A 22763-nucleotide genomic window follows, 5' to 3' on the forward strand; every position below is an offset into this window, starting at 1 on the left:
TGTTGTACTTCTCTCTCCCACACACTCTCCTCTCATTCCCGAACCCTCTCGAATCACACCTCATCTGCCCGGAGCACGCCCACACACTCTTTTTGAACAGGCAATATAAACGTGATCTGTCCCTGAGATGCGCTATCTTTCTGTCCGTCATGGCCAATTGTACATGTACGAACAATTGGTATGGAGATATAGGCAAACAGCGTTTGCCCTTCAACAACTGTAGATATAAATAGTTCAGCTGCCTCACTTATATATTGCTCCCATTATGTTAGCCAGGCAATGCTGGAAGTCAGTGCAGGCTAAATTAAAGGCCCTGATGTGGGACGTTCAGGTTAAGTCAGACAATAATTGCATTACTAAAGACTGATTCATATATATATACAAGTGCTTTTCATATCTGAATTGCATGATTCTCAACAGCAGCAGCACATTCAGAATCCAGTGTGAAGCACAAGCAACAGCTCTTGTCTCTGTTACCATGGTAGCGAATGACAATTGGCTTTACATCATAGGCTGGCGCTGCATCTATCTGTGCAAATATCAGCATAATCATGTGGCTAAACATTGCTTATTTGATTCCCCATTGTTGCCCTGTCAATGTCCTGTCACTTGAACTAACAAAGCAGGACTGCCCTCTATTGACTGAAACACGCCACTTTGACTCCATGAATGCATCACACTTATGAATGTTGCATTAACATCTTTTGTAGAAGCAAGACATCTAATTACAGAAACCAGGCAAGGTCTTGACTGTCAGAAACAGAGTACTTTTTTAAATATCTGTTTCTTAAAGACCCAGTGAAATTAAAATGGGAGCTTTGAGGCCATCTGTACCTGCATATCTGTGGTCTAGAAAAATGAACATTCAGAACTGGAGTTTTCTTCCATGCATCTGATGCACATGGGAATATACACATTTTCAAAATGGGATTTCTATCTTTACTGTCTGTCCTCTCATAGCGGAGTGTTTTTATTTTTGTAGCATCCCCGATAGTTGTTCAAATCGCCAATACTCACTTCTGGTTGCTTTGTGGCTGCAAATTGTTTTCAGTGTGAATGATCTTTACATGTCAAAATTAGCCATTGTGTAGAAAGCAGGTTAAAATCAAGGGCAACCCATATAAATTGTACCAGAAGTAAACCAGTCATCCATCTGAGAATTCATATATATTTTCAATGGTTACCAACAATGACATGATGAATGTTTAAACTTTAAAAGCTTTCACTAAATAATACTAAATACTGAGAAACAATACCTACTGTGACTAAAAACCAAACAATTCCCTCCAAATTTCATTTTCTGTAACATTCATGATAGAATAAATGACTTAAAGGAATGTCTGTTCAGCTTGTGCACAATTTCAGTTTCATTCATTTCAGTTTTTTTAGTCCATTCCCACCTGAATAAAAGCAATATGTAGATGTCATTAAATGTCTCATGATGTTTATTTTTTTGAGCTCTTTTTTAAAGCAAAATCTCAAAGTTTGTAGGTTTTCATTAAGAGCTTTCCTCATCTGATGAGTCTAGGTACTTTTGCTGATGTTTAGAGTCCAGGTGAATGTCCCGTATAGCTAGGATACGTGTGAGCATGCTCTCCATCATGGTGCTATCCAGTGGCTGGGCTGAGTACCACACAGGGCTGCTGGGATGACAGGAGGCCTCGGGCTGCAGGTAGAAAAGATCTGGACGCTGCTTCACAGAGTTTGAGCTGTGGATATACAAGAGAATGAACATTATAAAGTCTTGTTACTAAAAGCACCAGAAAAAGTTCACTTCTCCTTCAAGCAAGAGCAATTTGAATGAAGCTCATCTTGTGTGCAAAACTCAAGCTGCATCATTCAAGCATTTGCATAATTCAAAACGTGAGAGAAGTGAGTAATAAACTACAGTAAATGAATAGTTCACTCCAAAATTTCAAATGAGTGTTATTTTCATTCTTCTGTGAAACACAATGAAATGGAAGGTAGAAAATCCAAGCAAACAAACAAACAAATACACTGAACAAAATTATAAACACAACACTTTTGTTTTTGCCCCCATTTTTCATGAGCTGAACTCAAAGATCTAAGACTTTTTCTATGTACACAAAAGGCCTATTTCTCTCAAATATTGTTCACAAATCTGTCTAAATCTGTGTTAGTGAGCACTTCTCCTTTGCCGAGATAATCCATCCACCTCACAGGTGTGGCATATCAAGATGCTGATTAGACAGCAGGATTATTGCAAAGGTGTGCCTTAGGCTGGCCACAATAAAAGGCCACTCTAAAATGTGCCACTCTATTTTTAGTAGCTTTAGTTTTAGTTCACAACAAAAAAATGTTTCACAGATGAAGGACAATTTTGGCAGTAAAAGAACCATCCGCTTTCACAGCATTTCTGAGTGAACTAACCCTTTAAAATAACACTCACCATTTCGAGAGATAAAACTCGTAGAGTCTGACAGGACAGCGTAAAGGGTTCTCCACATTCTCAGGCATCTCCAAAAACTCCTCTTCCACCGTCTCTTCCTCTCTCCTCCTTTTACCAGCTGGTGCTTGATGTTCAATTAACACAAATCAAGAAATATTATGAGCACAGATGCACGCTCTCGTGACTAGAAGCTCTGGAAAGATTTAAACACCATGTGGTCATTGCATCTTCAACACAGCCCTCACCTTTTTTGTCCTTTTCCTCTTCCTTGCTAGGTAGTCTGAAGCAAAGATAAGCGGTCATGCCATTTTTGGTGGTCTTTGAGCAGTGGGAGACATTGGAGAACGCAAGGCGTCGATGCTCTTCAATCGTTTTGAGGTTGAGCAACTTGGCTCCAAAAAACAGCAGCGTGTTGAGCAGAACAATAGGAGAAAGAGCGCCCAGCTGCTTGCATTCCCAAAGGTACTCTTCCTCAACCCGTGAGTGTATATATCCTGAAGAAACAGAAAAACAGATCATGATAGCCTTAAAAGCCTATTCACAACCAGAGTGAGTTTTTAAATCTTGTATCAGGGACAAAAAAAGTTTGGGGTTGGTTAGATTTTTAAACTGTTTTTCAAGGCTGCATTTATTTGATCAAAATTCAGTAAATAAAGTAATATTGTAAAATATCATTACAATTTAAAACAACTGTTTTCTATGTTAATATATTTTGAAATGTAATTTATTCCTGTGATGTCAAAGCAGCATTTTCAGCAGCTATTACTCCGGTCTTGTCACATGATATTTCAGAAATCATTCTAATGTGCTGATTTGGTGCTCAAGTACCATTTCTTATCATCAATGTTGAAAACTGTTTGTATTTTTGTGGAAACAGTAATAAATTTTTTTCAGGATTCTTTGATAAATATAAAGAACAGCATTATTTGAAATAGATAAATGTTTTTAGATGATAAATGTCTTTACTGTCACTTTTCATCAGTTTAAAAAAGTAGGTCGTTTTTTTATGAACACATTTTAACTAGTCATAGTTTTTATATTTTTTACTAGTCAATTTCAGTTCAGTTTCAGGGTTATTATAGATATACTTAAAGAAAAAGGCTGATTTCAGCCTGTTGCCAAGAAAACATTTTTCATTTAGTTTAATTTGATGTAGTAAAACAACTAAAACAGAAATAAAAACAATAAAATGACAAATAAAATAAATAAATAAATAAAAAACTAAATCAATATATTGATACAAACTGTAATAAAATCTAAATGACACTAAAATAACACGGGTTCAGTAGTATTTAAAAATAATATATATATTTTTTTAAAGTAAAAATATTCCATGTAGTTTCTCCATTGAAATTATGTCAAACCGTGCACGACAATACAATTACAAAAATGCAATTTAAAACATTTTTATTAGCAATGCATGACATTTCAAGGTATTAAGCTAATCAGCTTTCCATGTAAACAGTTAAGACTCACATATGCTAGTGTGCATACAAATAAGTAAAGGTTGTGGGTATTAATGCTGAAAATATCTCTGAACAATAACACATAAGCTTTCGGACGATGCGCCCAGAACTGCCATTTAATTTATTAAGCTGTTAACATGGGCTCATAAGTTAGTCAAAATTTTTGGGGGTTTGTTTTTTTTTGAATAGGCACTATTTCTGATAATAAATTGTGACCCTGCCTGTTAAGTTATTTTTTTGTGATTTACTGTTTTGTACATAAAATCATACTTTATAAAGAAAATGTAACCTTTATATCTTTAATATTGACTCAGTAAGGCCATGTCAAAGATTGTAATCATAGTGAAATTAATGGTTGAAATCAAACTTTGATGCTGGTTATCTCATAATTACATTTTGAGACTTTAGCCTGGATTTCACAGACAGGGTCACAATTATGATTTTTTTTAAGCATGTAACAAAAATGAGGAAATCTTGAAAAGCACATTTACCTCCAGGAGGCAATGAATTTCCCCAGTCCTTCAGCAGTGTGGTGATGTCAGTGATGAACTGACTGTAAAGTGAATCCGTGAAGATATTTTCAAGAAGCTCATTTTCAAGCAGGCACTAAAAATTGAGTGAAGACGGAAGACTTATTAGAACATAATGCAATATCAAAAAAGGAAAAAAAAAATTTTCAAAATAAAATAATTACATGTAATTAGGGCTGTCAAAATGACTGAAAAAATGTATTCGAATTTTCTACTTAAATATAATAAAAATTCGAATTCATATTCGAAGGCATAATTTCAGTTAGGGGGAAAAAAGCTTTTGGCTTCTCTCCTGAGGCCACAAGAGGGCACATCGAGCAAAATATTATGCACGTTTCTTCAAAGCGTAATAAAATAACACGACTATCTAACCATATATAATTAATAAAGTTGATTAAACAGAAAAAAAACAGCACCATGCATGTACTGTATGTATAGTTTAATACAAAGGACCGAAAACCAATCACAAAGAGTAGGCTACTTTCTTCATTTAAAAACATGAGATACCGTGGGATGGGGAAAACCGCCATAACGTCTTTAGACATGTTTTTTAAAAGTTGAACTTGCATTAATTTTACATGGCTTTCTAAACATGTCGCTCTCTGCGAGATGCGAGTGCAATGCTGATAGATGTCCCTCTAGAAAATGTGATAAATATGCATTCTGTGTGAACGGCTTGGTTTCAGTTTTGACGTAAACAACATCTTCTCTACACTGATGCTCTCGTTTTCCTCAATATATGAATGAACAACGTAGCAGCACTGCATGTAGTGGGTTCAACTGGATAGGCCAGCAGTGGCGAACTCCGGTCCTGGAGAGCCGCAGCCTTGCAGAGTACAGCTCCAACCCTAATTAAAACTCACCTGCCTGTAGCTTTCTAGTAACCCTTCAGATCTTGATTAGCTTGTTCAGGTGTGTTAGATTAGGGTTGAAGCAAAACTCTGCAGGGCTGCGGCTCTCCAGGACCGACGTTCGCCACCCCTGGGATAGGCTAACAAAAGCATTCAAATGCAATCAATGACACACATACATCGTCATTGCATCTCGTGCGCCACTGATAAGGCTGCCTGACGGCTGAGGCAGACCTTAAATTCGGATGTTTAAATGTGGATTTTTTTTTTTATTTGACGAATATTCGAAATTCTAAATTTTTTTTGACAGCCCTACATGTATTTACATTTATCTGAAGCAAAGGTGTAGTAAAGGATCAAGCTGGATTTAGGGGCAAATTATTTATTTTTAAGGTCAAACCTGCTGAATGCCCAGGCACAGGTAGTAGATGCTATCGGGTTCATAAGGCTCGCCGTTCGGCCTGCGGACCTCCTTGATGAAACGGCACAGACCATAACTGAGATCCGCAGAAGTGCACTGCAACACATTCTCCTTCATAGTCATGGAGCCTCCTGAATAAAACACAGTGGGAGAAGAAAAAGTTGCTAAGACACATGGTGGGTCAGCGCAATGTCACACACAAACTGTGACGGTGACCTTTACTAACGACACACGCTGCGTGAGTCATGAAGCAGACGGAGAGGTAGCAACTCCATGTTCTGACCCATATGTGTGAACTTACGGGACTGCTGCTCCTGTTCGCTCTGTCCTGTTTTCATTCTCACCCAGCTGGCCCAGGCTTCGACTCCGTACATTTGGTTGAGCTTTGTGCTGGAGGCACTGAGCCAAACACCACCCGACGTATCGGTGCCAGATCGCTTACGACCCTGAACGAGACACAAAAACACCCTTTTTATTACTAGACAATCTTTTTGAAAGTGAACTTCTTAAGATTAATGGAGTACACAATATCTGAAAATATGCCGTTTCGTGGGTCTTTGGGATAGTAAAAAGAATAAGTCTTAGTGCTAAAATTACTAAAAGTAAAAAAAATATATATATATATATTTATATATATATATATAGTAATTTAGTATTTTTTATTACTTTTTAATAACGTTTTTAAATATTTATATACATAAATATTTAAAAACGTTATTAAAAAGTAATAAAAAATACAAAATTACTAAAACTTGAATGAAAAGGTAAAAATAAAAGCTAATTTAAAACATTAACAGATACTATATTTTTAAAATAGAGGCAGATAAATTACATTGTAGATAAAAATGATAGCTGACTAGGCCATAGAAAACGTAACATATTCTAACGATTATAGTAATATTAGGGCTGCACAATTAATCAAATTTCTAATCGCGATTACAATTATGGATGCCACAATTACGTAATCGTAAAAAGCGGCAATTAATCGTTCAAAGTCCACTTATGTTATTCTGCATGCTTAAAGGAACACTCCACTATTATTGAAAATAGGCTCATTTTCCAACTCCCCTAGAGTTAAACAGTTGAGTTTTACCGTTTTCGAATCCATTCAGCCGATCTCCGGGTCTGGCGGTAGCACTTTTAGTTTAGCTTAGCATAGATCATTGAATCTGATTAGACCGTTAGCATCTCGCTCAAAAATGACCAAAGAGTTTCTATATTTTTCCTATTTAAAACTTTACTCTTCTGTAGTTACATCGCCTGAAAATAGTCCCAGCTATGTAATTTCCAATAAGCCTATTTTCAGGAGCTGCGTAATATCATTGCGCCTGCTGCACCCATGGTACGGCAGCAAAGTTCCTTGATTATTACGCCGGAATGAGAGTATAGTTCCTAGCCATATCGGCCTATAAAATCACAACTTTTCATTTTCCGTCGGTCTTAGTACACGATGTAACTACAGAAGAGTCAAGTTTTAAAATAGGAAAAATATAAAAACTCTTTGGTTATTTTTGAGTGAGATGCTAACGGTCTAATCAGATTCAATGATCTATGCTAAGCTAAGCTAAAAGTGCTACCGCCAGACCCGGAGATCGGCTGAATGGATTCGAAAACGGTAAAACTCAACTGTTTAACTCTAGGGGAGTTGGAAAATAAGCCTATTTTCAAAAATAGTGGAGTGTTCCTTTAAGATGTTTTTTTCTTTCTACATGTTATCTTAAGGGTTTTTCCATTGTTTTAGTTTAAGTATAACATTATAATACCATTCATATTTTTACTTTTATAATTTAAAGAAACCAATCCGATGTATAGTTGACATTTGAGGCTTAATACTATAGAAAAGCACTAAAGGTTTTTCAGTCAGTGTTTTCAGCTTGTTTATTTTCATATAAAATTATGGCATGCAGTTGCATCAAACCATGGTATAAACATAATTTAATGTAAATTGTGATAATCGTAATTACAATTTCAAGGGAATAATCAACAATTATGATTTTTGTCAATCGTGCAGCCCTAAGTAATATTATTAATTAATATTGTTTTAGTGTGCATCTTGTTATTAGGATGATTAGGAAGCTTGAAGCTCGTCTACAAGCAAGAGAACAAAAACTCCAATCAAATCAACTCCAATCAATATTTTATGTCTATTTATTTACTTAATCGGTAAGTAGTTATGTAATAATCAGGGTACATGCACAGTGAACCAGTAATTAGTGAAAAATAAACCATTTCAGGTTAATACAATGACCCATAATTACTGTAAATTTCACTTTCTCATTTATTAAAAAAAAAAGAAAGAAAAAGAAACAATTTTCCCCCCTATCAGAGGCAGCAAGTATTTCACTGGCAAAAATGTGAACGCTACAATGATAATATAAGTAATAACAATATAATTATAATGATGATAATATAAACAAAGGCACTACATCCTCTCTAGAAAAAATAAATATATCAATAAACAAATACATCAAATGTATTGGAATGAATGAAGCCAAAGAAAGATAATGCCTCAAGAGTAAGTGACACAAACGATAACATTCAATTCTAGTAAAGCAGGCGCAGACACTTCAGACTGTAAAAAAAAACAAACAAAAAAAAACATTTTGACAGATGCCGACACATTCATCTCCTTTTATGGCGACTCTCTTCAACTGCAGCAGCCTCCATGGCAACCACTCCTCCATCATCATCTCCTTCTGTCCCCATCCGGCCTGCATTCAGTCTCATTGTATTTGGCTGCGTGGTGTTATGTACAAAGTTCTTGGTATCTTTCAGCATTCTTTTCTAAACAGCCTCTGCTTCACACTTTAAACAAGCCAGACAGTCCTATTTGCCAGGTTCCCTCCGGAGGGAAACAAACCTTCCAAATGCCATCTGACAGCATCACACTTCTCACTGCACCCTTTTCTTTTCTTTCCTTTCCTGTCAGGATAAAAATGTTCCTGAAGATTTCTGGTGGCAGTTCTGAGGTCTCTATCAACTCCTCTCTAGCGATACTGACACTTCAAATTTACAACTTTTGAACCACATTTTCCATAACGTTTTTTTTCTGAAAATACCCTTTTCAAGAGTCCTCCTAGAGATCATCAAATCTTCGAATTCGGGGATTGGATGTGATGTATCAAATCTTTCACATTTCAATTTTGTCTCTGCTCATTTCTACTCGTGGGGTACCAAGTCCATGAAATGAGAATTAAAAAAAAAAATGACCAAGTCTTCATAGATTAAGCTAAGCTCATACAGAAATTGGAGCCGGTATTGTAAGCTTTGAAAAAGGAGGAGTTTTATTTCTAGAAAAGCTCTGTAATGAGCGACGGTCTGTAGGGGATGATGGGACTATGACATCTACATGTGTAATTTCAGCACATGACACATCTGAATAAGAAGTGTTAAAAGGAATGGATCACCCACAAATGAAATGTTATTAGAGTTCATCTGTTTCACAGAAGAAAGAAATCGTACAGGTTAAGAATTACATGGAGTAAATGTCATTCATGACAGAATTGTAATTTTTTTTGGTGAACTATCAGTTTAATGAAGACTTTCATTTAACTTCATTTTTGTTTCATAGCACATCCAAAACCAGGGCTGGATTCATATTTTTCTTCGAGCTTTTCGATTCATTTTTCAAACAATACTGTTTCAAAAACAATACTGAATCGACAATCATCGATTCAAACAATACTGCTTATTTCCAGGGATAACAGTGACATTATTTATTAAATTAAAAATTTTATTGAATTCATCTAGACAGATGTACACAGATTCCTCTGATTGATTTCATGTTTATTAAATGGTCCACAACATTTGACATTTTTTTGATCATGCCCAGAAGAGTCCACAAATTAGCCCAATTTTCAACAACAGCAATTCCATTTGTTCATCTCCTTGTGACCTTGAATAGTTTATAGCACAATGTATTGGATAACCAAAGGTACATATCTCTATATAACTTTCCACAACTTCTCTATGTACAACAAAAACTCTATAAAAGAACAGCAAAACAGCCTTGTGATTTGCCATTGACAAATGGAAAACATCAATACCTATTATCTGTCATGCCTAAATCATTTTTAAAATGACCAGTCAAAAATGTAAACTACCAATATGACACAATGCAAGAAATAATACAAATGTTTTGGAGCAATTAACAGTCTTTGACAACAGATACAGCCACATGATCTTAAATGTTAAAAATCTTTTCTTTCTTTTTTAAACTAAGCTTTCGAGAAAGAAATAGTCTCTCTGAAGTCGGTGTGCTCCTAAATATATATTGATCAACTTCTAAACCACACACTTTCAGAACCATTATGATAATCAATTCAAGTAAAAAAAAACAAGACATTTAAGACGTTTAACCTTTCACTTGGCAGACTTCCTAATTGGACAAGAGATTTTGGAAACATTTCATACATCTAAAAGTTGGGAAACAACCCACTTCAACGGACTTCACACTTCAACCTTCCAAACTGTGAAAAGACTCTTCTCCATTCTCTGTCGTTCTGTCGCTCGTGACAAATGTCTCCTCAAAAAGCCAGGAATCTGATTCTGTCAGATTACATACCCTTTTTCTGGGAGGGTGGCCGTCTCTGCCCCTCTTACGTCTCTTCAGCGTCAATACCAGTCTGTTCTCTTTAGCTGATCCAGGGTCAGCTGTTGCTGTGAAATGACGTAATGCGTGTTATAATTTTGAGAGATCTTACACATTACAAAAGCACAAAATCTGTTAAAATAGTGTTTTAATGCAAGAGATCAAAAATAAGTAATGTCATTGACTCGCGTATTAGTAGCATTCCAGAAAGATCACTTGTTTTTTAATGAATTATCATCATAACTCATCAAGAATGAAATATTACCCACATTTGTTTAAACATGAATAAAAAAGGGCATCAGAACATGCAACAAATTAAAGCCTAAGGTCCTTGCACACGGAGTCCGATATTTTCGTATGTGTTTTTTTTCTTCCATGTTCGTCATCCTAAAAATTCGTCATGCACAGAAACCTTGCACACAGAGTCCGATGCTTATTAAATCGTTGTGAAAAAATTCACAAAACAATACAAAATGGAGTCTTCAAGCAGTTGAGGATGATTTTGTTGTCCTCTCTCTTCTTAAAAAGAGAAAAAGAAAGAGGGAATATTGGGTCCATCCAATCCTGAGATAGCGTAGAGAGGAAGGAGTGTTCCACCTCCTTATTAAGGGGCTGCAGGATTATCCCGAGCGATTCCAACTTTACTTTAAGATGTCAGGCCTATTTTTATGCACATTTTGGAATATCGCATTTTAAAAAAAACATTGGATGGAAACGCCAAGATGCGCATAAATTCTAAAAATGCGCATAAAAAAAAAAACTTATGCGCACATTTGAGTAGGATAAACTTTTTATCCGATAAGAAAAAATGAGCATAAACTACGCTGGAAACACATTTACCCAATAAATTCATCCATGCACATCGAAAACGTCATGTGACTTTGCGCTGTGCGACGGGATAACTTGACTAGCAGCGGACCGATCTCGTTCACAGCATCTATATGTTGTTATGGTCATTCTGAAATGCCTGAGCAAAGTCTGTCGTCAAAGTATTTCTGTATAATTGTCTTACACGACTGCGTTCAAAAACAGCAGCATCCGCCTCCGAAAGCAATGACTGCATTGTGTTTCGTCTGCTCACTCTGAGGCGCAAGTAATTTATCATATGTGATCCTGGACCACAAAACCAGTCATAAGGGTCCATTTTTAGAAATAGAGATTTATACATCATCTGAAACCCGAATAAATAAGCTTTCCATTGATGTATGGTTTGTTAAGATAGGACAATATATGGTCGAGATACAACTATTTGAAAATCTGGAATCTGAGGGTGTAAAAAGAAAAAGAAAATATTGAGAAAATCGCCTTTAAAGTTGTCCAAATGAAGTTCTTAGCAATGCATATTACTAATCAAAAATTAAGTTTTAATATATTTACAGTAGGAAATTGACAAAATATGTTCATGGAACATGATCTTAATGATTTTTGGCATAAAAGAAAAATCAATCATTTTGACCCATACAATGTAATTTTGGCTATTGCTACAAATATACCCCAGCGACTTAAGACTGGTTTTGTGGTCCAGGGTCACATATATGAAAAATTCTATGTTCAGTGGCTTCTTCCTAGTTTTCTTAAGTGATATTTAGTGGCAGTTTACCAAGAAGTGATGATTTTGTTCTCTTTGCTTTATTTGCAAATGTTTTATGCGACACTCCAGTTTTGAGTTTAATTCTAATCTTTGGATGGAAACATAGCTAGTGGCTCAGTTTGATGCTTTGCTAGCGACACTGGAGCCACATATTAAAAAGACGACCACCAATTTCTATGAACTCAAGTGTACAAGGACCTGTACAGTGCTTTGTGCCGTGAGACGAAGTGGATCAACTTGTCAGACACCATTCTGGATTTTGGCGTTCGCTTGTACGGTGGCTCTGAATTGTCAAAAAACCTCTCAAAACACAGAAAATCTTTATTTTTTTTTTTTAAGACGGACAAAAGTTTCAGAGGCAGTGTGTAAACGTGATTGACGTGAGGTTGTATTTATTTTTTAAAGTGCGAAAATTTTGGACAAAAATTTCGGACTCAGTGTGCAATGACCTTAAGTCCACACAGTGCTTGAAAAATGACAAAAAAATTTTTTAAGTTAGCACCAAGTTAAGTCGGTATGTTTCGAGAAAAATCGACAAAAAACACAAAGATGTTGGCATGTTTAAAGGCACAATATGTACGTTTTTTTTATTAAAATATCCAAAAATCACTAAAACAGTGATATATATTTTGCTGACTTGTGTACTTGCATTATCCCAAATGTTTCGAAGAATGTTTAAATCCAGAGAAATAAGCTATTTTAACTAGTGACACGGACCGTGTCCATAGTGTCGCCTGCCAATGATGTCATAACCCCTCGAAACACCAAAGACGCTTTAATATGTTTTGCGTTTTAATAGACCGGTGACGACCGCACTGAGTAGCTTTATAACAGAACTTTCAAATGTATATAGTATGATAAAACAGCGTTGCTTTTTTCCCCCACATACGCACGACCGGAAGGAGTGGAAGCGGTCGACTGTGGCATAATAAAAGCTCCGCTGCTTTCGAGCCGTGTGTCACGCTCGTTCAGCGGCCTCGTTTCACTTCGACGACTTTCAGCCTCACCCTGCTTCATTCTACTACGTTAATAAATCATTAGCTCATCCATGAACATGATTTCTGCCCGAGTCCCGTCGGATTGCATCGGCTGTGGGGATGAAGACGACAACTCCCGTGATTCCACACTCAGTCACAGCGTCATCAAACTACGCCTTTGTCTCTTTGTTTATTCTGAATACGCGCACTCCAGCGGCGAAAATTACATATTGTGCCTTTAACTAAAGAAAAACATAATTGAGATTAATTGCAACTAAATATTTGAATCAATGAACACATTTCTTAAATCTTAACTTACAGCGAGGAAAATCGTTTTCCAGATCTGGTTGCTCTGATGACAAAGATGTGGTCGGAGCAGCTATAGGCTCCTCTAGTTCCGTCGATGGCACCAGTGGCTTCACGCTGGTTCCAGGATCCTCAGCATCTGCCCAGCTGAAGGGTGTTGATCTGGCCTCTGACTCCAGATCACCACTGTAAGTGCTGCCCTGGTCTGAGCAAGACGATAAGTGCAATACAATCAAATACTGAAGTACTTAAGGAGTTTATTTGGATAGAAATGTCTGGATAAGCAAAAGGTCCAATAGAAATAAAATGTTTATGTACCGTGTGATGCAGGCTTGTCTTTTCCCTTCTCCACTTCATCGTCTTCTACTGAGCTCTGCGCAGGCAGGCTACATTTAGTGTCTTTCTGTTCGGCAGCTTCTTGAGATCCAGGGATGACCATGGGAACAGGCACCTGGGTGGTAACAGTACAAAATGATTCAAGATGAGCTTTAAACTATAGCACAGAATAATTTGAGATAAGATGACATACCGGTAGAGGTAGGCCCAGTGGAAATGGTGTGTACTGGGTATAAAGATGCATTGGCACTGGGATGTAGACTGGCACTGGAATGGGCACCGGGACTGGCACCAGCTTCACCGTCTCTCCGTTTTCATCAACCACTGAGGACGGAGAAAGTGTAAATGCAATATTTCATTAAAACATATTTTGTATTGCTTATGATTGTATGGCATAATGACTTCTGGCAGGCGTGATAGTAAAAGTGAGGAAGGCCAACCTGTTTCATACAAATTTGGAGGTATTGGGGGCTCAGGCTGACACTGGACGCCTTGCTCTTCAGTAATAGGTCTGCACATGAGAGCTTTGTTCTTCAACATTCTCCGATATGGAATACCAGCCACTGCAGCATCGGTTTGTGTGCTGGCCTATTAGAAAAATAATTACATTTAAAGGGCTGAAAATTCACATTTTGGCAAAAAGAAGCACATTATGGAAAATCTTTATGAAAACCAAAATTTCAGTAGCCAATAGCAATACCTAAACTTAATCAAAAATGAAAATATCAAACACCTTTATTTGTTTTATTTGAATTTTGTTTTATTTATTCTGTAAGTGTAAAAACTTTTTCTACTTGGTTACTTTAACTTTTATTTCAGTAACCTTTGATAAATGCATCTTTACATTCACAACCATTCAAAAGTTTGGGGAGTTTCTAGTTTCGAATATTTAATCAAAAATGCACTGATATCATTAACAATTCAAAATAACTGTTTTCTATTTTAAAATATACTAAATTGTAATTACTCCTGTGATGGCAAAGCTGAATTTTCAGCAACCATTACTCCAGTCTTCAGTGTCACGTGATCCTTCTATATGCTGATTTGCTGCTCAAGTAACATTTATTATGAAAACTAGAAAACTTTGAGTATATTTCCTCCTTCAAAAATGTGAAAAGTGCATTGAGTGTCGAGAAAAGTGCCTTATAAATGTAACAAATGAATTAAAACAGTTGTGCTGCTTTTGTAACATTAGAAATATCTTTACATTTAAAATTAAATGCATCCTTGCCAGTGTTGGGCAAGTTACTCTGAAAATGTAATCAAATTGACTGATTACTCCTTTTAAAAGTAATCACGTTACTGTTCTGATTACTTTTGAAATAATAATTAGTTACATTACTAGTTACGTAACGTTTTTCTCCATTAAAAATTTATGAAATCCCAGCATACACACTCCCGATAAATATTTGTTATTAAAGCGTCAACATTCACAGAACACTGTTATTTTTAACTAAAGCAAGCGGCTGCACGTGTTATAGCCTAAATAGAAACTCTGCATACGCTTGCATCTGTTAATCGTTTATATTTTATATTAGTTCATGTTGCTTTTGTGCAATAGATGAATAACAATTTATTTGTTTTAGATATTTTATGTTTAGATATTTCTATTTTGCGGGAGTCCCGTGAATCATTTTATTCTCCCGCATCCCACGCACACACACACACACACCCACACACACACACGAGTGTCTACCCGCCCGCACCAGCACTCGCCCATCTTGTCCCGTGCCACACTCGGTTGCGTCGGGTCTCGCGGGAGCAGGTCTCTAATCCACTGGCACTGGACTCGACAGTGCGTGTGCTACATCCTTTTTACAATCTCTAGATTATAAAACACTGCATTCTGTAAGCAATGTAACGTGGCAGTAACGTATAGAGACTTTGGCTTGTAACTATACTCTAATTACTATTTTGAAAAAAATAACGCGTTAAATTACACCGTTACTAAAAAAGTAATCAAATTACAGTAACGCGTTACTAAGTAATGCGTTACTGCCCAACACTGATCCTTGCTGAAAAGTAAAAAACTAAACTTTTGAACAGTAGCGTGTACTTTATACAACCCTTTGTAACACAAAGTATGTGTGCATCAGTACTTACTTCACCCATGTTTTTTGAGCTGGCATTTGAGGTAGGTAGAGCTCCTGCAAAGAAAACTTATAAAATTAAAACAAATGAAACGATTTTGCAGTTTGATTCCATTTGAAGACACATCAAAGAAAAACATGACAGCTGAATACCTGTGAGAGCAGTATTTCCAGGTAATGTGGAGGCCAGCGACACCACACCACCAATTACAGGCATGTCTTTCGACAGAGATAATGGAGCTTGGACTGTAGTAGTGTTAGACACAGTACCTTCAATCATGAAGCAACAAGAGTGAGTCCTTCTCATAATAAAATCAGTTTTGATAATTACATTTTACAGTAGGAACACTGCACTGCAGGTCTTTATCAAAAGGTTTCACTTTGCTAAATAAATAAATGTGTTAATGTAAACTGGTAGCTCTACTATACGGTTTTATAGAACTACATGGTGACGTACCGTTGCTTGCTGGCTGATGAGGGGCAATGCACTTTGAACAGAACTGCAGCAAACAGGACAGGTTACAAAAGTGTCTTGTTGTTCCATCCCAGACGAGGCTTTCCTTTAGTGAGCCCTGATTCTTACAGCCATGACACTTGGCCATCTGATATAAATTCATGCAGAAATGAAGCAAAAATGAGAAACAATTAAAAGTGGCTATAAAGAATTCAACCGTGTATATATTGCATACAAAAGCAAACACTGACGATCAGTTCGCAATATAATTTAACCCAAACCAAAGAGATGATTGTAAGGCTTTCTTGAAGAAATAAAGAATAGCTACAGCTAAAAAATTTTTATTTTTTTATCTCTAACCTCATAAAAGAGCACTGTGTAGAGAGACATGCACTCCTCTTTGCAAAACTCCTCAAGTTTGCCCCCAAAGAAATTCTGAATGGTTTTGTGGGTCATGTTTTGACAGTAGGCACAAACCCTGCATTGACCTCCATGTCGTTTGGCAAGGTCGTGTTTAAAAAGCAGTTTACAACCTATAAAACAAGAAATAATTAATGAAAGGCAAGTAAATGTATGTGGAAAAGTGAGGCATAAACACCAACCATTATTTAGAAAAGTCCTCGACTTGTTTTTCTTCAAGATTTTACATTATATATCAATTGGCCACTCTAAACATGAACTCAATTGTATACTCTTAAGCATGTAAATGAAAGTGTAGAATGAAATTGAATCATACTAATGCGAACTGCATAAGCATAATAAGAAGCAAAACAATAAAGATCACTTGAGCTAGTTTAAGAACTACAGCACCATGCACATGACACAAAAATATATATAAATGTATATCGTGGTCACGAATTAAGAATTTGTTCATACAACTTGATAATTCATGATTTACAAATTAATTCCCTTATTTTTATTCAATTATGGCCACAATTTACTAATTCTTTCCCACGCTGTAGTAAAATGTTGCCATAATTTACCAATTCTTCCCTCGTTTTGACTGAACTAAAATGAGGGAACAAATTAGGAAATTGTGGCCATGATTTACAAAAACGAGGGAACAAACAAGTAAATTAAGGAACCAGTTCTTAATTTGTGGCCATGATATACAATTCTTTTTTCCCACATGTCATGTGTGGGGGCTCCATAAAGAACCACTGATATAAGAATCAATTAAAGAAATTTCACAAACCTTCACAGCAGAAAGGTCTCGGCTGCTTTTCATATGTGATGATGTCTTTGACCACTTTCTCTATTTTGCAGTATTCGCACAAAGCTTTCACATTGCTTTCCCTCTTATACTTTTCGCAACATGCTCGAGAACAGAACAACCCTGCATGACCCTAAAAAAGAGAAAGTTTTTTTAAACAATGTTTTTGAAGAACTACAAAGAATTATTTCACAAAATAATGAACTGGCCAATACTGTCTGAAGCTTATAGAGATGCTGTATAAAAAGCAACACCACATTTGCAATTGCGCTGTTGTTCTGAATATCAATACGGCTGTGATTCAGCCAGCAATTCTGTCACTCTTGCTCTTGATTTTGGAAGCCGTACCTTGAACTGGATAACCTCAGGCTTCGAGCTGAACTGATTCTGGCACTGCTTGCACGTCAGCCGTACTGTGTCAGAGGATGAGGGAGGCTTGTTTGGCCATTGCAGCTGGGCGTCTTGTGAGTTTACCACACCAGGAGCCGGCACGCAAGTCGAAACTGGATTTTGATTGGATGGTGGTACAAAAGGTGGGAGAGGGTTGTGGTTTGGGGCAGGAACACTGGATGATGTTTGAGTGGGCTGGAGATGGTCGGTGGCGGGTCGAGGTGGTGCAGCGCTCTGAGGCTGAGGTCCATGTAAGTTTCCGTTCATCTGGTTATGAGGTACAGATGCATTCAGTTTCTCCTATAGATAAAAAAAAAGAAAAGAAAAATGATCATCTGATTTACTAAGACCAATATTACTGTGTGGAGGAAAGAGAGCAGATGAAGCGTTATACCCGTAAACAAGCAGGTGTATAGACAACACAAACTATTATAATCTAGTAATTGTTTTCATTGCTAAGGAACAGAAGCATATATATAATTGTGGATAGAAATAATGTCCATCACATCACATTTATAAAAACATTTGTAAAAACAAATACTGGAAATAAAGACAGAATGCAATACCTGGAATTTGCCCACACAATCTAATGAGCAGAAGTTCCTGATGGACCCATCAGAAATGGCAAGGTGATACTGAGGAACAGCTACCTTCTTGCAAGTTGTGCATGGAAAAGAGGTGCCTAAAGAGCAGAGCAAGACAGATTAGTACAAGAAAAAACTTTTTTGGTGAATCTCATAAAACCTCAAGATCTACACCTCAAAATCTCAAGAATGTGTCACACACTGAACAGTGAAAACAATGCAATTTCAAATAATTTTATTTAAAAAAATAGTTCATTTAACTTTGAAATAAGTTACGAAATAGTTTTGAATAATTTATGGTTTTATTAAAACGAAGTATTTTTAAGATGTTGAAGGACAACTGATTCAGAATAAAAAATTAAAAAAAAGTTATAAAATAAATTAGATTTCAAACTTGTTTCAAAATTGAAAGTCTGGCTTAATTCAAAGTCGCAACAGGCTTTGTTTTAGTACAATTATTTTTTTCCATTTACTAAAACAAAGCCTGATAATAATAATAATAAAATGTGTTTAAAAATAATTTTAAATTAATTTTAAAAAATCACTAATGAAAATTATAAAAAAGTAGAAGTAAAACATGGAGTAAGACTTTTTTCATATTACAGTAAAAAAAATGCTTAATTGTCATCAAAGCAAACAGACCAAAAATTTTTATTTATTTTTAAATGTGTTTTTTCCTCTTGACTTTGGGGTGAAATGTGACCTGGACACACAGAGGAGGATATTTGTCATGGTCTGCTACCACACAAAATGTACCTGTCAGACTGGGAGATGCTTGACTCAGGGCCACACATCTTTGAGAGCAGAAGAATTCTGTGACACCCTGTATGTTTGTCCCTTCCATCATTTGTTCAATATTTTTTATATCTTGGCAGTAGGGACAGTGAAGCCTCTTGCCACTTTTCTGCAACACAGTGAGAAAGACAACAGCTTTAAATCCACAAAATTATTTTGTTTTTAAAATATGTTTGGGCTTTTCACTTTTATTGATTGCAATGTTATAGCAGAGAGGAAATGGGATCGAGAGACAAGTCAAATTCAAATCTGCATATCCCACAGGACGGAAAAATGGACGAATCATACCATGAATAACAAACACAGTTTGAGCAGAGAACAGCAAGTTCATTCGTGTAACGGTGGGGTACCTGTTTATAATTGGCGATGCATTCGGTGCAGCAGAACTTTTTAATACTATCTTCTATCTGAACCAAGTGATAGTTTCCTGAGGCTGTACAGTTGCCACAGTTCTCACAGTAGCTCATGTAGAGGTTTCTGGAAGATCTGAAGCGTGCAAAGCATTCATCGCTGCACAGTTTGTGCACGGCACCCAGATGAGTCACTTCATGCTGAATCTGTAAAGCAAAGAAAAACAGTGCATGTCTTAAACACAGCATTTAACCGAATGGAATCCAAGTTGCATTGACGTTCTATGACCTTGCAGTGGGCTGAAGAGATGTTTACATAAGGGAGTAAGAAATTATGCAGAAAGCAAAGCAACAAAATGTTTATTTAGTCTAAATTTACATCACGTGTATCATTTAAGCCTTACCTCTTTGACCAACTTACACACGCCGCATTGTGTATATAGATCTGGAGGTGCATCTTCATATCTGTCTTTATAAATATTTAGACAAGCTAGGCTGCAGAACTCCTTTAGTGTGTTCATAGATCCCACTGGGATGGTTATCAAGTCCTTCAGATTGACAATGACCCTTTGAAACAATAAAGATATAAAAAAATGATCACATACCATTTGTACAATTGTATTCAATTATGCAAATATCTGAACCATTATGAAGGTTATATAATTGATTTACACATTTTTAAAGGTAGCTTTTCAAACTATTTATTCACCATTTTGCCATTCCAAATTTAAATTTTTCTTCCTTGGAACATAATAGTAATTGTTTAGATTTTCTCAGCTGTTGTATTCCATATAACCTCCAAAATGACTATGGATCACTATGGGTAAGATTTACTAACACAGCTTACGTCATTGCAAACTCTCTTATGGCATTAAAAACCACTGTCAGGATTTACTAAAAACACGCAGTGAAAAAGGCTTGGACGCAGAAATTGTTGCAGCTGACCTTATTGCATATGCATTTGTAAGAGTTTCCCTTTCAGATGCAAAATTAATTTGGAGGAGAGCATTTACATAAATCATGCAATGGGATTTACTAAAGTTTGCAGTAGTCAGTTTACTGGTATTTATGCCATTGTTTAATGTCCTGCTTTTGGTAGTTCATGTTGGTCATGAAAATGAGCTGGCTGTGTTTATTGATTTGCACATTGTCAGAAGGTCACCTGCAGAACTTTCCACTCACATTGGCGCTTTTATGGAATTTGGAGATGCATTTAATTTGCCCCGTTTAGTAAATCTGGCCCTATATGTTTTCATTATATGGAAAAGAGCAACTTAGATTTTTTGATTAACATCTTTTGTGTTCGGAACAACATGAGGGTGAGTAAATAAATAACAATTTATGGGTAAACTATTCCTTTAACACATTTTTTCAGTTATCTATACAATTAAGATGGATTTATTATAAAGTAAACGACAAAGTATATAAACAATCAGAACTCACTTAAGGCAGAGGTTGCAGGTCTTCTTAGGGGCAATGATGGGGGTAAACTGAACTGAGGGTAAACTGAAACTAGTTAGACACACGGTGGAGCAAAACAGCTGGTTGGAGCCTTTTCGCTGGAATGCTGTTTGACCCTTCTGGAGGATTTTAGAACAGCCCGAGCAGCAGATCCTCACTGTGGGTGGAGGAGCATGGACCTGGGGTGGCTGGGCAGGAAGCTGTAGGTGTGTTTGTGGCATCATCGGCGGCTGCATTCGGGGGTGAGTCTGGATTTGAGAATGCATCTGGGTCCTGGGCTGCAGCCGGAGCTGAAGCTGAGTTTGGGTTTGGGCTGGCAGAAGTATAGTGGTTCCTCTGAGTGAGGCAGTGTTCTGGGACATCACTGAGAATGACGATGCATGGGAGGGTGCCATAGATGCTGTGTGAAATAACAACAGTTAAGTTTGATTCATTGCTGTGAATCAGTTCAAAGGGCCAGTTTCAAAAAACTGATTCAAAACAAATTTTTATGAACTGAAATGTTTTAGAAAGAATACGCGCACTATTTTTGGAAAAATTAAGAGTGTTTCTTAAAATATTTTTTGAAATATGAGATTGTTGTTTCTTGTTTGTCTCTTAATTCCTAAAGCTGCATTTAATTGATCAAAAATGTAGTAAAAACAGTAATATTGTGAAATATTGTTACAATTTTAACTGTATGCTATATTTAATGAACTATATGTAATTTTCAATAACCAGTCTTCAGTTTCACATGATCCCTCAAGTAACATTTCTTATCACGGCTGAAAACTGCTTTTCAGTGAAAACATGGGTTTTTGTGGAGAACCATGATACTTTTCAGGATTCTTTGATGAATAGAAAGTTTAAATGAACAGCACTTATTTGTAATAGAAATCAAATTTTGTAACATCATGAATACCTTCACTGTCACTTTTGATAAATTTAAAGGGGTGGTTCACTGGGTTTTTTTCTAGGCTTGATTGTGTTTATGGGGTGCATTCTAACATGTGTAAATGCTTCGTCAAAAAAAAAACGCATTATTTTTCACAATTTACCTTTATTCCACACAGCTCTGTCCCGTCTCTGAGAAACGGACTGATCTTTTCCCGTTTTTATGAAGCCCCGCCCTCAGAAATAGGCGATGGGCTCTGATTGGTTAGCTAGCCCAGTGTGTTGTGATTGGCTAAACCTCCTCTAGTGCGCGTCTAAACGTCCTGCCCTTCACCTCAGCGGCATGTGCTCCAGTTGTATTGTAAACAATGGCGTGGTTAATATCGCTTATCAGTTTGAGCTCGATTGAGAAGCAGAGGATATTATTGAAGAGGATCGTGCAGAACCTGTGCAAGCATGGCTTTTAATGGTAGGCCTATGTTTTTTGTTTGTTGTTGTCTCATACTTTTAGATATACGCTGTTATTTGTAAATGCTACTGCTTATGTTAGCTTTTAATATATGGTTTTATCCTGATTAAAGCTTTAATACAGTACAGCAACCGCATGCGCGTCCATGTTTAATGCTTCTCATAGCTATGTGAAAATAAGTGTATAATTGGAACGGTTCATTGTTGGAGCTGAGCTGAATGAGAGAGAGCGAAAGAGATGCAGAGCGTGTGCAGAGCAGGGGGACGCGAGGAACAGTATTAAGAACCGCTGCTTTAGAACATTGATTTTGAAACTTGTGAATCCATTAGAATCGTTAGAAGACAGAATCGTGATTCATATATGAATAGATTTTTACATGCACCCCTAGTTTTCTCTTCCTCTTCTCTAAAGCAGCGCAGCATGGTCTTGCCCCCTTTGCTGCCTTTTCCCGAGGGCGGGGTTTATCTGGGTTTGTGACGTCACGAACCAAGGAAGTAACTTCTTGTAGTCCCTACCAGCCGTTTTTGTAGGCATTAAACTGCCTGAATTTTAAAAGATGATATCTCCGTTTGCATTGAACTTTCAGCTTCGTAACTTTGCAGATA

At 36.7% G+C, this 22763-nt stretch overlaps 1 protein-coding gene across 1 annotated transcript in view; it reads right to left on the reverse strand.

The window, feature by feature from the left end:
- Positions 1–1263: 1263 nt before the first annotated feature.
- LOC107583453 (zinc finger MYM-type protein 4-like) overlaps positions 1264–22763 on the reverse strand; it is a 32452-nt gene continuing 10952 nt past the window's right edge. The window contains exons 8-29 of the mRNA XM_016269653.1: positions 20799–21216; positions 19760–19922; positions 19356–19562; positions 18967–19114; positions 18193–18308; positions 17585–17926; positions 17219–17369; positions 16384–16556; positions 16027–16171; positions 15723–15839; positions 15583–15626; positions 13920–14067; positions 13673–13803; positions 13462–13594; positions 13157–13348; positions 10243–10337; positions 5980–6124; positions 5658–5809; positions 4368–4482; positions 2656–2904; positions 2411–2534; positions 1264–1709 (exon numbers count right to left, since the gene is read on the reverse strand). Coding sequence (XP_016125139.1) covers positions 1499–1709; positions 2411–2534; positions 2656–2904; positions 4368–4482; positions 5658–5809; positions 5980–6124; positions 10243–10337; positions 13157–13348; positions 13462–13594; positions 13673–13803; positions 13920–14067; positions 15583–15626; positions 15723–15839; positions 16027–16171; positions 16384–16556; positions 17219–17369; positions 17585–17926; positions 18193–18308; positions 18967–19114; positions 19356–19562; positions 19760–19922; positions 20799–21216 — 3719 coding nt within the window. The 3' untranslated portion in view covers positions 1264–1498. The remainder of the gene's footprint in view (positions 1710–2410; positions 2535–2655; positions 2905–4367; positions 4483–5657; positions 5810–5979; positions 6125–10242; positions 10338–13156; positions 13349–13461; positions 13595–13672; positions 13804–13919; positions 14068–15582; positions 15627–15722; positions 15840–16026; positions 16172–16383; positions 16557–17218; positions 17370–17584; positions 17927–18192; positions 18309–18966; positions 19115–19355; positions 19563–19759; positions 19923–20798; positions 21217–22763) is intronic.

This window comes from Sinocyclocheilus grahami, unplaced genomic scaffold (genome assembly GCF_001515645.1).
Source record: "Sinocyclocheilus grahami isolate Dianchi unplaced genomic scaffold, SAMN03320097.WGS_v1.1 scaffold54.1, whole genome shotgun sequence".
In the NCBI taxonomy this organism is placed as follows: domain Eukaryota; kingdom Metazoa; phylum Chordata; class Actinopteri; order Cypriniformes; family Cyprinidae; genus Sinocyclocheilus; species Sinocyclocheilus grahami.